This window comes from Jaculus jaculus, chromosome 12, assembly GCF_020740685.1.
Source record: "Jaculus jaculus isolate mJacJac1 chromosome 12, mJacJac1.mat.Y.cur, whole genome shotgun sequence".
NCBI lineage: Eukaryota > Metazoa > Chordata > Mammalia > Rodentia > Dipodidae > Jaculus > Jaculus jaculus.
Window position 1 is genome coordinate 98,104,159 of NC_059113.1, and position 17,796 is coordinate 98,121,954.

Genomic DNA, 17,796 nt, shown 5'->3' on the forward strand with positions numbered 1-17,796 from the left:
CATTGTAATTTGGTGGGTGGGTGTTAGTGGCACATTCATGTTCGTGTGTGGGAATGCACGCAAATGTGTGCCATGGTGTGTGTGTGTGTGTGTGTGTGTAAAACAGCAGACAACTTTCTGGCTCCAGTCCTCGTCTTCCTTGTTTTGAGGCAGAGACTCCTTGTTCACCCCTCCATGTGCTGGGCTAGTCACTGATGAGCTGGGAGAATTCTGTTTCTGCCTCCCACCTCGCTGTAGGCAGGCTGGGAGTGCAGAAGCTGATGACAGCTTCTGGCTCTGAACTCGGGCGCTCACGGTTCTGTGGCGAGCACTGCTCTCTAAGCCACGTCCTCAGAGCCCTCCTGAATATTTTAAATTCTCATTAGAAGCTATGTCTAACGGGAAAAGAATGAGTTACTGAATTTATCTTAAACACCTATTCTCGGAAAGTTTTCAATTGCTGTTCAGCTACACCTGCCCTACTTTCAACGTGTTTGGGAAGCCCGAAAACTAAGGCGTTCCACAAACAGCTACTAAATTCCTAGGATGACAAGGCTACATGCAAAAGAAAGGCTGCGTCTCCAATGCTGACCCGGGGGTTGAGCAGGCAGCTTGCTCAGCTGTTTTAAGCATCTATTTCTTCACCTCTGAACCAGCTAGGGAAAAAAATAGCATGCACAACTGTCCTGTGGATTAAGTTAGCTCACACAGAGAGCTCCTGCCTAAAGCGCAGAACGGCCCGCGTCTACAGGGCTGCTTGCTGCAGGAAGCAGAGGAGGCTCTCCGCGAGCTGCGTCAAGATGGACTTACGGCCGCGCTCTTTCCTGGGAAGCTGAAGAAGGCGTCCGGACAGCACTTCCGAGGCTGCAGCACAGTGAGCACAGTCAGCAGCCTCCCAGCGTGTGGCGGCTAGAGACAAGGAACAGCCCGTCAGGCAGCAAACTCACCAAGACAGAGGCGCACTCAAATACACCTACGCTTCAATGCAGGCCAGACTAACCTAACAATGCTAGAAGCTAATAGGCACATACAATAACCAACAATGCTATTTTCAAATATCTTAAAGAATAATGTACTCTGTGCCATCGTACTGTCCACTTTTGTAACACTGTATGACATATTTATTGTTCAAAAAATATGAACTAATATTACCTAATACTTCATACAGTGCACCAAAAATAAAATGGATATTTTAAAGTCACATCCCTCTATAAAATACTTAAATATTCAAATAATGCTTACGTTCGATTGCTAAAAGTAGTTTAAATACATTATAAATGTTTTGACTTCAAAACCATTCCATAGGGTGGTTCTATTATTTTCTCAATTACATAGCAGGGAAATCTAGAGTGCAGAAACATACTCCACATCATACAGTAACTGGCAGAGTTGGGATCAGAACTCACTCAACTGCAAATGTCATGGTTTGAACCACTACACTTTCCCCATTTACATTATGCTTTCTCTCCCCAGTTTCCCATTGCCTATTAAATATGGGCCAAACCTTAGACATTACCCACAAAACATTCATCTCCATGTTCAACCTTATTTTACGTCCCAGCTCCTTGCTTCCTGGATCTCACTCACAATGCCCTCTCAAAGTCTTCCCCCAACAAGATGTGACTACAAGCAATTCCTTCTGCTTGAAATGTGCTTGCTGGGCCCTCTTCACTCAAGTCTGTACTTCACAGTTCATCTTAATGTCCACTACCTCAAGGCACTATTCCCTGAATTCAGAGAATGGATTAAATTTCCTTATCAATTTCATTCCCTAATATGCCACAACTGTGTAGCATGTATAAAGGTTATAGCATTATATTTATGATTTTTAATGTCTCTTTGCCCCACAAATCTCTAATACATGAAACAACCAAGAACCAAAATGAAAAATCTCATTCATATTTATAAGGAAAAGAAGAGGACAGTCAGGCACACATTATCATTCTAATCCATTTACAAACAAAGATGATAAAGTATGGGCCATTCTTTTTTCATCCAAAGTTTAAAATGGGGCCAAACTACCAGGGAAATCACTGGTTTGTCCACATTTTGTTTGCTGCTCCAACTTATCATGACTGTGTCAAAGTTTAGAAACCTCTTGCTTACCTAATAAAATGGAAAGCCTCATTCTTAATTAATCAAGAATTTTCAGTAATGCACATTACTCGATTATAAAAGTATGCTTAGTACTAAGTTACCATAATCATGCTCAATTTTTAAATAAATGCCAAGGTAACAAAAAACTAAATAGGCAGTAGCAAATACACCTAGAGTATTGCAACATTTTCATTAGAGAAACCAATCCTCCAAATTCCTATAAAGAAACCAACATAAGAATGCATTCAGATATAACTTCCACAGACACTACTGAGAGTATATTGGAAAGCCTTTAGGGGAAAAAAGCAGCTGTGATATTTCAAAAGTCTTTAAAAATTGCATGTCCACTAATTCCACATGTACATGTCCATGCTAAAGTAATAACTGTAAGCTCAGGTGCGTGCCTGGGCACAGGAATTTCATGCTAAAGTAATAATCATATGCTCAGGTATGGGCCTGGGGCAAAGGGACTCCATGCTAAAGTAATATTTGTAAGCTCGGGTGTGTGCCTGGGCACAGGAATCCCATGCTAGAGTAACAATCGCGAGCTCAGGTGCATGCCTGGGCACAGGGATTATTTCATGCTGAAGTAACAGTCGTGGGCTCGGGTGTGCGCCTGGGCACAGGGACTATTTCATGCTAAAGTAACAATCATGAGCTCAGGTGCATGCCTGGGCACAGGTAATTTCATGCTGAAGTAATAATAATCAATCAGAAATCCAGGTGTGTTCTTGGGTCTTGGGCTTCTGTGCTGAGGTAATAATCAGAAGTGTAGGTGCACAGGAGCTGGAAAGAATGTTCAGTGGTTAAGGCATTTGCCTGCAAAGCCAAAGGATCTTGGTTTGATTCCCCAGGACCCATGTTAGCCAGAGGCACAAGGGGTCACAAGCCTCTGGAGTTCATGGGCAGTGGCTGGAGGCCCTGTGCACCCATTCTCTCTCTCCTTCTCTCTCTGTCAAACAAATAAAAATAACTAAAAATAAGAAGTGTAGGTGCATAGCTCAGTGTTGGAGTTTTATTTCAAGTGTGCACTTTGGTTTAAAGATGTTTCACTATAGTACTTTTAAAGTATAAAAGGAAACCTTGTAGGTTTCTCTGATCAAAAGCTCATTGTGGATGGTAGCCCCATGCTGGTACTGGGAGTTACAGGTCAGTGCCCACTAAGAAAATGAGGAAAAAGATAACTAATATACAAGAGTCAGAGAGGAGAGAGAGACAGAGAGGGAGAGGGAGAGGGAGGGAATGAGGGAAGGGAAGATGTAGATTTAGGTTAGACTTGATCCTACCCTCTCCAGTGTATTGTGGTTCAGGTGTTTCCTGTAAGGGCCTGGTGAAGGTTCAGCCATTTGGTTTGCCTTTTAGGAAGTAGAATTTTATGGTACCATTGCCGTTTGGGTCTAGATTAGTGTTTCCCACCCCTTCGATGCCCTCTTCTCCCTACCCATCCATCCTAGTGTCTAGTCCATGAGATGCTTGCTGGGTATGTAAGGTATCTTGGGTAGATTCAGGTTAGGTGCTGCAGATGAGTGAGACTATGTGGCGATTTTTTCTTTTCTTTTTTTTTTTTTTTTTGTGATAGGCTAAGCACTGAGAATGATCTGTTCCAGATTTCTGTCAGAGTACTTGATGACCCACCAAAGGTTAGTGGTAAGACCCTATTGCTGAAGACACCATATGCAGCTGACACGTAAAATGGAATGGCATGGCTGGAAGCTGGAAGAGAGTCAGTCCCCAGACAGTCAGCATATCTAATGCCTGGAGGTGCTACATGGGCAACTGGGGAAATGACCAATATCTGTCCAAGCAACTCATGGTCTAACCTACTTAGCAACAAATAACCTGTTGTGATGCCCACACAAGTGCAATAGTGATACACAGCCATGGTGGGGAACCAACTGCTCTTGATTTGGCTAACTGATCCCTTCAGTGGTACAGGACCCATAGCTGAAGCTGGGAAACAAGTCAGAACCATATCCAAACATAAGACCACTCTCCAATATCAAGCTACCATCAATCATGGGCTACAAGAGGGCCTACACCTATTAAACTCTCCATTAAAAAAGTAAGGGTTATCTCATTTGTCCTGGTGCTAACTTACTCTCCATTGGAAAATCTGCTTCTCTTTTTCAGATAGATGCAGATCCTAAGGAGAGAGCCACCCCATCATACCTCAAAAGGGCCCCAGCTGAAACTAAGGAAAATTGGTGAAACAAGCAAGGGTGCTGTTTTCCTGATGAACCGGATACCAGCACAAGGGGGAAGGAGACCAACACAGAGAAAAATCAACGCCTACCAAATCAAGAGCCAGAGCCTCAGAGGCCCCCAACACCTCATCACTGAAGCAGACCAAAAATGAACCCAACATGGCTCAGGGAAATTTTGCAGAAGAGGGGGTGGAAAGAATGTCAGAGTCACATGTTGGGTCATGATATACAGAGACATTTATTGTACCAATAACTGTGGGCTAACTCCACAATGCACGACCCATATACCTCAACAAGGAGGGGCCAATGGGGAGGGGGTTGGTCACGGATGAGCCTAATAATGGTACCAAACTGCCTGTATTTGCTGAATAGAAAACTAATTTAAAAAATGGAAAAAAGATGATAGACAGATTTCAAAAATCTTTATAAGGTATTCATGCATCTTTGTTTTTAAAGTAAAAAAATAAAGTATAAGAGGGAAATACCCTGATTGCCTAAAAATAAAGAGCTAAATAAATGTAATAAATGTCCCAGCCCTCTTGTTTTATTAAGAGTATGGTACTTTCCCCTTTACTTTCCAAACCTATTCTGACTATTCTTCTCACAAGCAGCTATATTAGCATGTTTAATCTATTTATTCTATAATCCTTCAATAAATTTTATGTGCATGTTCTTAGCATTTATGTTTATAACTTTCTTCTTGGTTTCTGCATTTACTCATATTCTTCATGCACTGATCAAGCTTATAGCTCATAATCTGTCCTGTGTATCCATTCAATACATTTTAATTATCTACCCTACTCATCATGAACACACGTTGACTACTCAGTTCTTTCAGAAACGATGTTTACAGCTGGGAGATTTCAGTTGGTAGTGAATGCCTCACAACATAAACACCAGAGTTTAATCCCCAGAATCCATGTAGAAATAAGAAAATACCATGTGCGGTGGCTGGCACATGCTTGCAAATCACAGTGCAGGGGGGGGGGGGGACAGGAGGATCCCTGGGAATTGCTGGCCACACAGACTAACATTATTGGTAAACCCTATGCCAACGAAGACCCTGTCTCAAAACTAAATAAATAAGAAAGACAGCATTCTTGAAGAACAGCCAAGGTTGTCCTCTGGCCTCCACATCATTTGTACACAAATGCACATGCACTAGCACACACAGATGTACTCATATGCACATGAATGTACCCACACATTAAAAAATAATAATAGGTGCTTGACTGCAAAGCCTAAGGAACCAGGTTCAACTCCCCAAAAGTGACGTAAGCCAGATGATGCAGATGATGCAGATGCATCTGGAGTTTGTTTGCAGTGGCTAGAAACCCTGCTGTGTGCATATTCATACTCATATTCATCTGCATTCTCTCTCTCTCTCCATCTCTCTCCCCCGCCCCCCTCTCTCTCCACCTCCTTCTCTGTCAAATAAATAAAGAAAATTGAAAAGCAGCCAGAGAGCTAGAATTTGAAAGGAAGAAACTAAAGGACCTAAATTCTAACAAAATAATTGCAGGACACAAATGCATATCTGCGTCATAGAGCTAACACAAGGTCAGCAGGTGGAGCTGTGGGCAATGATCCCCAAAACTCAGTAGAGCCTGAAAATGGAAGAGAAATGGAGATATCCACCAGTTTTCCTCTAAGAAATAGCTAAAGAAATGGAAAAAAGAAATGTTCTTTGGCTGGAGAGGTGGCTTAGCGGTTAAGAAATGTTCTGACAAGGTACCTGAGGTTCCAAATCAGCTCACCGCCACCACTGCAAAAGGCCACCAAACTGCATCCAAAGAGAGTGGCTCTACGTAACTGCAAAGCTTCTGTTCACTAAGTTTGTTACTCAAATTTAAGGTCACTACTAGGTAACTCAGATCAAACAAAAGAAAAAATAAGTACTACTTCCTAACACTCATCTCTCTCTGCCCTATTCTCTTCAGTGAACATGTGGTTTACAATTTAAGAAAGAAACCAGAAGGGCTGGAGGGATGGCTTAGTGGTTAACGAGTTTGCCTGCAAAGCCAAAGGACCTAGGTTCGATTCCCCAGAACCCATGTTAGCCAGATGCACAAAGTGGCATATGCATCTGGAGTTTATTTGCAGTGGCTAGAGGTCCTGGTATGCACCTCTCTCCCTCCTTCCCTCCCTCCTCTCTGTCAAACAAATAAATATAAATATAAATATAAAAAGAAACTAGTAATTTAAACAAGAGTTAACTTATTAGCCTGCCTAGGACGCCCATAACAAAAGCAGCTATGCAGAGCAAACCGCTAATCTCTTCCCTTAAGTTCAACAGCGACTTCATGTGCAATATCAGTCATTTATAAGCTATTAATGTAATCATAAGGAAAAACTTTAAGTAACAGAATATTTAGGGCTATGTTTTGTTGTTGTTGTTTTACCCATTGTCCTTTATCTCCTTGAAGTTTACTGAAGAAAAGCTTTAGTTCTCGAACTGTCAAATTATAGCTAGCCAGCACTCCCAACATGTCAACTAAAAGATCTAGGGGGGAAAAAAAAGACAATGAAACAGTTATGTGATTTATGTTTCTAAAAGTATTAAAATATACATGCATACTAAGAGTCTGGATACCAAGGTGTAGGGACATGTGACATGTTCAAGTATTTGCTCAATAAACATTGCTAAATACAATATTCAAGAATGAACTTAGCTGGGTGTGGTGGCGCACGCCTTTAACCCCAGCACTTGGGAGGCAGAGGTAGGAGGATCACCACGAGTTCAAGGCCACCCTGAGAATACAGAGTGAATTCCAAGTCAACCTGGGGTAGAGTGAAACTCTACCTGGAAAAAAAAAAAAAAAAAAGGAAGAAGAATTGAACTTTATTTCCTCATCCACAGTGGGCTTTCGTGAAAAGCATACCTGCGATCATACTGTCAACTTCCTCAAATTTCCCGAGCACTCTCTCCACAAGGCCTACTTCTGTGCAGACTTGGAGGTTCCGAATGCTCTTCTTCAGGATGGCTGTGAACATGCTCCAAACTTCTGCTTGACAAGTTATGTCACATTTTTCCAGTAAGTCCACCATGCATATGATACTCTCGCCTTCTTGGATGATGAAATTCATCTCCAAATCAAACTGCCCTCCTACCAGCTACCAAGGGGGAAGAAACATTAAGGGTATTAGTAATGCGCCAATATTGCTTTAACTTGTTCCTAAACTTTAAGTTGGCAAAAACTATTCACATTTTTCCCTACCATCCACAGCAAAAAAATTTCATTTAAAATAGCTCTGAAGGGCTGACGAGATGGTTTACTGGTTAAGGTGCTTACCTGCAAAGCCTAAGGACTCAGTCAGGTTCAATTCTCCAGAATCTACATAAGCCAGATAAATGCACAAGGTGACGTATGCATCTGGAGTTTGTTTACAGTGACTAGAGGCCCTGGCATGTCCATTCTCTCCTTCTACCTCTCCCTCTCCCTCTCCCTCTCCCTGTGTGTGTGTGTGTGTGTGTGTGTGTGTGTGTGTGTGTGTGTCTGTCTGTCTCTTTTGCAAATAAATAAAAATAAAATATTTTTAAAATAGTTTTGAAAATACGAAACTTCTGAAGAAACCTTCAAATCTAGATAAGAAGACTTAGAATATAAAAATGAAAATACAGGGGCTGGAGAGATGGTTCACTGGTTAAGGCACTTGCCTGCAATGCCTAATGACCCGTGAGGCCCCCAAAACAGTAAGGACCATTTCCACTGCTTGTCGTTGCCAACCAGAACCAGATGACACTACTTTGCTGCTGAAAGCATCTCATGCCTTGGCTTAAAGTCAGAGAAATCAAGCTGGAACTGAGCTGGAAGGAAGCTTCCTGCTGGCTTGCCCTTATAGTTTGGGAAGGTGCTATTCAGGCAGTAATCAATAATCAATAATCTTACTTGGGTATGCCCATGGGTGCAATAGTGACTTATCTGCTATAAGGGTAATCAAACTGCTCTCTGATTAGATATGAGCCCTGCTCCACAGGAAGGAATTCATGCCTGGTATTGTAAACCGTATCAAAAGCCTGTGGCTGAGGAAGTCCTAGGCCACATGCTACTACTGTTACTGTTCTAAGTGGACATGTGCCCATCAACCTGCAAGCCACGCAAATTAAACTCATTGGAGCACCAGCCAAAAACAAAAAAAGAGGACATCAAAGTAGAAGAGAGGCTAGCTGGAAAGACAGGATTTAGGCAAAATGGGATGGGAACAAGAAGGTAATGGTGGCCTGATAATTCAAAACACAATATATACATGTACGAAATTATCAAAACATGAATTAATTTAAACTTTTCAAATCTTATATTTTAACAGTTTTACTCAGAATAATTTTACATACTTTAAAAGTTTATTTTGTTCCTATCTGCTTTGTTATACTAAGTTGCTGTATAAATGGTGAAGATTTTACTAATGTATGATACTAAGAAAAATGTCAGTGGGTCTCTAATAAGAAAAGAAAGCTGGAGAGACTTCTTTCTAATGGTGCACACTCTCCTCCAGCAACTACATGTCCTCGATCTAGAAGCTAACTTAAGAGACCTCGCCTTCACCTTCATATTGCTTACATCAATCTTTCCTTTTGATCTGTATACATCATCATCAGTACCCGCCCTTCCAAGAAGCTATAGAATTAATTTTTAAACTAATTTCCAAAAAAAGCCCCAAACATTTCACCAGCTTTTAAATTGAGCCCATAGTGTGAAAGCAATATACAGACAGGTGTTTTAAATATTCTTCCATTGCATTGAATATTATAAAATATGCCTTTCAAGGAGAAAATTGATGACAGAAATTTGTACATACAAATGTGTGGCATATTTGATATACTGTATGTATGCATATCTATTATGCCTAAATGCCATGCAGAGGGCCTACAGTATGTCATGTTAACCCTTTCTAATAGTTATTTGAAGCTGATCAACCTTCAAAACACAAATTTGTTTCCAATGACAGGGATCGTAATCCAGGTTCAGGCTTTGGCTAGTTATTATCTGAGCTGTAGTAATGGCTCTGCACTGCAAAATGTAATCTTCCCAAATGTCACCGTAAGTTATGAATATCTGAGCAGCCTAATGCACTTTACTAGCCATGAAATGTGAAAATGTAATCTTATTACCTTTTTTATGGTTGTATTTTTTTGAATAATGTTGCCTAGAAACTGATGTATAGTCTTTTTCTGCATTTTAGCATGATTTGGTCTCCTCTGCTATATAGAACATTTTTCAAGACTCTCCATTTCAACATATTTTAGTCTTGGCCTGAACTTCATAAACAATTTTTATAGCAATCTTCAGGGTGGCATAACATGCTTTCTATATGTTACAGTTTAATGTATAAGATTTTAGACATTTTAAGGCTTTTTTCTCCAAAAAAAAAAAAACTCATATAAACCCTTTTGAAGTCTTGTATCGAGACTTTGGACATGACAATTTGTCTTCTCAATGGTTATGCTAATAAAATGCCTTCAGCTAAAATTATTAACTAACCTAAGTTACTTGTGTTTTCAAAAAACCAAAAAAAGAAAAAAACATACAGCCTAAAAATAATTATCAGCCATTGTAAAGATTTATAAAGCTGGAAGACTGTAATTCACAAAACATTCTAATACTTCAAAGTGAAGCTACATTTGCCATGGATAACTTACTAGAAACTTGTTAAATATTTCCTCAAAAGCACAGCAGGAGGAACTATAATGGAAAAATTAGAGAGAGAACAGTCACAGCTTTGGCCACTAACTGGATATTTTCTATTTAATATGACCTGTCACAAAAATCAAAATTACTTTTTCTCTGAACTTGTCTGTCTGTTCAATGAACTAAGACCAAAGTTTCTCTTATGTTTTTGTGTCCTTAAAACAATGTGCTTAGTTGGACAGATGTCTTGGCAGTTAAAGCATTTGCCTGGAAAGCCAAAAGACCCAGATTCAATTCCCCAGGACCCATGTAAGCCAGATACAGAAGGTGGCACATGACTCTGGAGTTTGTTTACAGTGAGTGGCTGAAGACCCTGGAGCACCCATTCTTTCTCCCCCAACTTTCTCTCTCGCAAATAAATAAAATGAAATACTGTTTTAAATATGCTTAGGCCAGGCATGGTTGCGCACGCCTTTAATCCCAGCATATGGGAGGCAGAGGTAGGAGAATCCCTGTGAGTTCAAGGCCAGCCTGGTATACTACTAAGTTTCAGATCCACCTGAGCTAAAGTGAGACCCTGCCTGGGGGAGGGAGGCTGGGAATCTGCTGAGAAGCTGGGTGTGGTAGTGCACGCCTTTAATCCCAGCACTCTAAAGGCTGAGGTAGGAGGATTACTATAAATCCAAGATCATACTAGGGCTACAAAGTGAGTTCCAGGTCAACCTGTGAGTCTCTGCTTCAAAAAAAAAATTTTTTTTTTTATTTAAGTGCTTAGCTTTTTTGAAGTACTAATCTCAAGTTATCCAATTTTTCCCAAAACTCCATTCCTATGTCAATGTGTCTTCATACAAGTTTATAGCCATTAGTAACATTAATAGGAAAAAGCCTGCGGGGGGCGGGGGGAGAATGCATTCCACCTTAACATTTCCTTCTTTCATGACAACAAAGATTGTCTAATGTGGTACATGGAAGCACCCCCCACCAAGTGTCCCTGAAGTTACCAACCACAAAACCAAATCCTGGCTTTTTTTTTTTTTTTTTCTGAAACAGGTAGCCCATGTTGGTTTCAAGCTCACGAGCTCACTACATTGCCCAGTCTGGCCTTCAACACACAATTCTCCTGTCTCGGCCTTGGGCATTACTCTAAAAAGAAAGGAATATAGCTCAGTTTTCCAACTTAGGCAAGATTGAGAGGGGCCTTCGGGTAAAGATAACAAGACAAAAAGGTGCATGGGGTAGAGAAAGGAAGGAAGGGAGGAGGATACTTAATAGGTTGATATTGTATATATGTAATTACAATGATTGTAATGGGGAGGTAATATGATGGAGAATGGAATTTCATATGGGAAAGTGTGGGCGTGGGGAGGGAGGGAATTACCATGGGATATATTTTATAATCATGGAAAATGTTAATAAAAATTTTAAAAATAAATAAAAAAATTTAAAAAAAAGAAAAATCAGCTCCAAAAGGCCAAAAAAAAAAATTAAAAAATTAAATAAAATAAAACTTTAAAATAAAAAGGTGCATGGGGGCTGGAAGGGCTTAGCAGTTAGGCACATGCCTGCAAAGCCTAAGGACCCATGTTCAACTCTCCAGGTCCCACATAAACCAGATGCACAGGTGACGCAAGCACAAGGTCACAAATGTGCACAGAGTGGCACACACATCTGGAGATGAGATGGGCTAGCCGGTCTGCTGAATGCACTTGTGAACAACAAAGAGACTCTCTCTTAAACAAGGTTTCAAACACCAAGATTGTCCTCTGACCTCCACACACAGGCCACTGCACATGCGCACCTGCACACATACACAAACATACACACCCACACACACACTCACACTCACATAGAGTTTATAAAAAGAAATGACGTATGAAAGTTAAGCATAATTCTTCTGGATACATACACTTTAATAATTTTAGTACACATATATTGTACTAATACATCTTTGGTTTGCTTGATATATTTCAGGATTAAAAAAAAATACATATTAATAGTTCTATGCTGAAGATATTCCTACAGCAAGTAGCAGAAAGAGACCTAAACTGAATTCAAATAAATTCCTCAAATATTCTCCCAAATAGAATGGAATTTCAAAGTAGAAAGTGTTGGGGGGGGGGGAGGGAATTAACATGTGATTTTTTTTATAATCATGGAAAATGCTAATAAAAATAAAAAAATAAAAAATACTCTCCCAAATAAAACCCTGCTGAAAATAAATTCACAATCCAAAATTTAAAAAAAAAAAAGAAAAGAAAAGAAAAGAAAAAACACCTATGAGGGGTTGGAGAAATGACTCCATAGTTAAAGGCACTTTCTTGCAAAGCCTGGTGGCCTGGGTTTGAGTCCCCCAGAGCCCACATAAAGCTAAATACACAAAGTGGTGCATGGCCCTGGAGTTCCTCTGAGGTAGCACTAGCCTCTGCTGTACTCATACACCCTCGTTCATTTATTCAGTCATATTCATTCTCTCTACTTGCAAATAAATACATAAAAATATTTTTAAAAAGAAAAACAAATATGAGAAAACAGCATAGCATGAAGAAAAGCATACTGGATGCCAGTACGTTCAAGTTCACGTGAGTTCAAGGCCAGCCTGAGACTACAGAATGAGTCAGGTCAGCCTCAGCTAGAGTGAAGCCCTATCTCAAAAAAAAAAAAAAAAAAAAAAAAAACAGGAAGTAAGGAAGGAAAGGAAAGGAAAGGAAAGGGAAGGGAAGGGAAGGGAAAAGCGGGGAGATGGAGAGAGAGGAAAGAGAAAGAAAGAAAGAGAGAGAGAGAGAGAGAAAGAAAAAGAGAAAGAAAGAGAAAAAGAAAGAGAAAGAGGGAGGTAGAGAGAAGGAGGGGAAGGGGAAGGGGGAAGGAGGGAGGGAAGGAAGGAGGGGGGTTGGTTGGTTGGTTGGTTGAAGGAAGACGGGTCTACTGGTAATAATAAGTAAAGTTAGGTTATCGTGGTCAGCTCTGTGCTGCTAAGACAAACAAACCTCCAAATCAGACAGTTATAGGGAGAAGGGTTTATCTGAAGCTTACAGATCCAGAGGAAGTCTCATAATGGTGGAAAAAGCTGGGCCTTTCAGAGGGATAAAATAAGCCACCAGCAGCACCATAAGCAAGCACACACTAGGAACCCAGGCAGAGCTCAAGCACTCTGCCTACCTTAGGCGGGAATTCCCAATCAGCCCCCAAACACACAGGCTGGACCCTAGGACCCTCCCACAGTGACACCTCCTCCAGCCAGGTAGCTGAAAATCCAAGTTACAAGCTTGAATAAAACTCTGGAGTCTATGGGGGACATCCATTCAAAGTACCATATATGTCTTCAAGACCTTTTAATTACAAAATGATCAACTTTATAAGAGTATATATAATTATAAAATTAGAATACAGGTACATTATAATACAGGAACATTTTCATTCCATAAAGACATAAAACGAAAACAGACACAGAACATTATGAAAGGAAAAGGGAAGTTTATCAAGATTTGAAACACAAATAGAACTTTGAAAAGAAAAAGAAGGGTATGAGGGAGATCTGGCTGTGACATCTGTCACCCCTTTAATCGCCAGGGTTGATTCAGCTGATCTGGCTGGCTAGGCGGGGGTCCCCTTCTTCCCTCACCCCTCCAAGTGCGACTCTCACGACGTTCCCAAAATAGTGGAGGACCAGTCTTCAGTCAAGGGTATATGAGGAGCTGTGCTTCCCTGCTAGAACCTCCAAATAAGCTCTCATAAAATAAAAAGAAGACATTGGGGTCTGGGGACGTAGCTCTGTGGTAGAGCACTTGTAGTAGGCCCTGGATTTAATCTTCAGTAACCCCCAACACACACACACCCAAAAGAAAGGAGACAATTAAGTTTAAAATTCAACAGGCAGTTGAAAGATAGACTAAACAGAGTTGAATTGAAAAACAACAGAGAAGGAGATATAAAACATACAACAAGTTTGACATGACAGAGAAGATAATATGAAAATAACCAATAGAAATTTAAAACTTCAAAACAAAAGCAGTGATAGGAAACTTGGGAGGAGTATTTAGCTCATATTAAACCTTTGTTATACCACCATTGATGTACACATATTTATCACTACAAGAATTTTAAATCTCTTTAGATAAGATTGGTAAAATGTTTTTCTTACTAATAAGAAAATTATGCAATACAAAGCAAGAAGCTTAATATAACTATGATTATAAAATATTGTATACAAATATAAATTGTCATCACACATCATACAAGGGACTTCACACAAATATGAGTTCAAAATGTTTCCTAGTTACTACAATCAAGTCTGCTGCTTCAGGATCTCAATGGGTAAAATGTTTGCACCCAATACACTATCAAGGGCTGGTAAACTAATTGTCAGCTCACTGGTTCTTGTCTGTCCCTCAAAACCCAACTGTTAAATTACTTCATGTTCCAAGAATCACAGAATATTTGGTCTAATCTGGGAAATTTCTCAAACTTAGACTTGATATTCTCTACAACTATCTTATTTCTTACTTCCTTGAAATAACTGTCTCATATTTCTCATATTCTGCAGCTGAAGACACACCTCTTCAAGAACCATTCTGACTTCCCTAGCTGACAATAACCTAGGATAAACAGTATTACATTGCTAATATTAACTGTTGCTGGCTCTAATATAGTAATTTTATATGAATCAAACTTATCACGGGTTTCTCACCCTGGGGCAAAACAGAGAGGCAGAGAAAAGCACTGGACTTGAGACAAAAGCAGCCCTGCAATCTGGATACAGGCTCCTCCACTGAGCCACAGACCTGGCACACTTAACAAACTTCCTGGGAAGGCTGAGATAACACTCCTTCTATGGTGATATATAGCCAAAGAAGCCTGACTCCTTTCTCTGACAGTAACGGTCAGGTTCCTGGGGTTCTCCCAAATAAGACTGTAAACTTTTTTTTCAAAAGTTTTTATTTTTTTTTTAGAGACAGAGGGAGGGAGGGAGGGTAGGAAGGAGGGAAGGAGGATTGTGGAGAGAGAATGGGTACACCAGAGCCTTCAGCCACTACAAACGAACTCCAGACACATGCACCACCTTGTGCATCTAGGTTACATGGGTCCTGGGGAACCGAACCAAGGTCCTCTGGCTTTGTAGATAGACGCCTTAACCATTAAGCCATCTCTCCAGCCCTTATACTTCATTTTTAAAGAAACATTTTTTAAATAAGAGAACAGGAAGAAAAGGCAGAGAGAGAGAATGGGCATGCCAGGGCCTCTAGCCACTGCAAACAAACTCTAGACACATGCACCACTGTGTGCATCTGGCATACATGGGACCTAGAGAATCAAACCTGGGTCCTTAGGCTTTGCAGGCAAGCACCTTAACCACTAAGCCATATCTCCAGCCCATACTGTAAGCTTTTTAACAGTAAAAACATTTTCATTTCCTTGGGGGCCCTCTTTACAGAAAAGCTTCACTTAAACAGAAGTCACTGAAAAGAACTCTTCAGAAATATAAGAGGTGGGAAGAAGTGCTTTAGATCACTGTCTTCCAAACACCAAGGAATCGTGGCATTCATGGCCTCACAGGGGCTGTTGGTACCTGCACAATATTAGGCCCATCAACATGACCCACCATCATGGACAATGGAAACACAGTGGGTCTTCAACAGCTCTGTCAACCGCTCGCCCTTGAGCTGAGTCTTCTTCCAGCTGTTTGCAGACAAAGCTTCAAGAACAGCAGAGAACTTCTTAGCTTTGATCAATGAAGAGGAAGAATTTGGTTGGAAGAGTTCCTGCTGTCAGAGAATTATGCCAGGAGTCCTGTGACAGAGTGGTGGCTTCAGATGCCTCAAGTCCATTTGCCAGGAGGATTTTGGTGATGAGAAATTCATCCCAGAGCATGCTGCTGGTCCCAGCATCTTGTCCATGGTAAATGCTAGCCCAAACACAAGTGGTTCCTAGATTTCATATGCCCTGCCAGAACTGAGTAGTTAGATGGTAAACACATGGTCTTTGGGAAGAAGAAAGAGGTTATCATGGAAGTCTGGGGGTGCTCTGCATCCCGGGAGAGCCAGACCTGGAGGACCATCACCACTGCTGACTAGGGACAACTCTTCTACACTTGACTTCTTCATCTAAACACCAAACTACTCTTTCTGCCACTCGAAGAGCATCCTTTTACCTCATCTGCTGATTATTCAGAAAAAAAAAATAGCTATGCACTACTAAATCTAAGGGAAAAACAGCTCTTAGGCAACAGGGCATACTAAGTGGACATTATGCGTACATTATGCATCATATCTACTTCACTGATACTGAAGATCAACTGTCCACAGCAAAAGAAAAGCTAGCTACAGTGTGTGTGCTTACTCCCACCACTTTTCCTACATGCTTCTCAAGCCCCCCCTTCTTCTGTTCACAGAGAGCTCATCTTCTCCTCTACATCCATATTTCCCTGCAAAACAATGGCTCCACTAGATTTACACTCTGCAGAGATGCTTAAAACTGCAAGCCTAGGCCTCCGACTTACATCTCCTCTCCTGGGGCTCTCCTCCATAGAAGAGCTCAAAGAAGGATCATTTTATCTTAGGAGAACTATTTCTCCCTCAGTTATGATTAGAAAAACTAAACAAAAAATCAATAAGGAGAAGAATTCATCAGCTCCATCAACAGAAAACATTTACATATGATCCCACCTAACATTAGAATAATATATATTATTTTCAAGTGAATATGGAATATATATCAAGAAAGATTATATCCTGGGGCATAATGCAAAGACAACAAATTTTGAAGAAACTGAAAACATACAGAGTAGGCTCTCTGAACACTAGGAAAATAAGCTAGAAACCAATAATGGGAAAACATGAGAAAAATCTCTAAACACTTGGTATCAGTAACTTTCTCATTGTGTGGACAAATACCTGAGCAGAAGCAGCTCAGGCCCTGGCGCACCCATTCTCTCTCTCTATTGGCGCACACCTCTCCCTCCCCCCCCCCGTCATTCTCAAATAAATAAATAAAAATGAATAAAATAAATAAAATAAAATAAACCCACAAGCCAAACCCCAGTGACATTGTTCTTCCAGCAAAAGTCCACCTCCTAAAGGTTCCACAACCTTCCAGAACAGAACCACCAGCTGGGAAAAAAGCATGCGAACAAGCCTATGAGGACCATTTTACATTCAAACTACCATACTTAGAAACATCTAAAGAACTAATACAGCAATGAAGAAGTTCTGCAAACTAAAAATACCAGGAAGAAACTGAGCATTATGGCACGTACCGGAACTCCTAGCACTCAGGAGAACAGCAGATTCCAGGCCAGCCTGCACTACACAAGTAAATCCCCATCTCAAAGTAATAAAATACAAAAAAAAAAAAAAAAAAAAGAGAGAGAGAGAGATAGAGAACTGACTCAAAATAAAAAGTGCAGCTATGACTATAGTGAAAGCCTCACAGAGGAAAGTCTTCAGCACTTTTTAAATGCTCATGTTAGGGCAGATGTGTCAAATCACTAACCTAAGCTTCTGTTTTCAAAACTATGATTACCAGTAAAGGCAAAATTAGCGAACACAGGCAACTTAAATAACCTTATAAAGCTTAAGGAAGTAAAATTTAGAGCTCTAAAACTCAAAAAAGAGGGTCTGGAGAGATGGCTCAAGCACTTGCTTACAGGCCCTGCCTGCCCAGGTTCAACCCCCTGGCACCTATGTAGGGCCAGATGCAAAGAATAACACATAAGTGGCATTTGTTTGCATATAGACACATGCACACATATGCAAATAAATGAATAATTTTTTTAAAAAAGATAACTCAAGGTCCACACAGTTTCATTGAATATTTCTATTACCTTTCAAAGAAGAACACCAACTATACACTCTATATTAATCATTTTATGAAGTTCATACCAAAGCAAAGAAGAA

General features: G+C 40.4%; 1 protein-coding gene across 4 annotated transcripts in view; it reads right to left on the bottom strand.

The window, feature by feature from the left end:
- Positions 1-17,796, bottom strand: part of Lrba (LPS responsive beige-like anchor protein) — a 570,297-nt gene that overhangs the window by 497,925 nt on the left and 54,576 nt on the right. For all 4 annotated transcript variants that reach the window (XM_045131452.1, XM_004655860.2, XM_045131451.1 and 1 more), the window contains exons 3-5: positions 7,163-7,394; positions 6,683-6,783; positions 790-888 (exon numbers count right to left, since the gene is read on the bottom strand). In XM_045131452.1, coding sequence (XP_044987387.1) covers positions 790-888; positions 6,683-6,783; positions 7,163-7,394 — 432 coding nt within the window. The remainder of the gene's footprint in view (positions 1-789; positions 889-6,682; positions 6,784-7,162; positions 7,395-17,796) is intronic.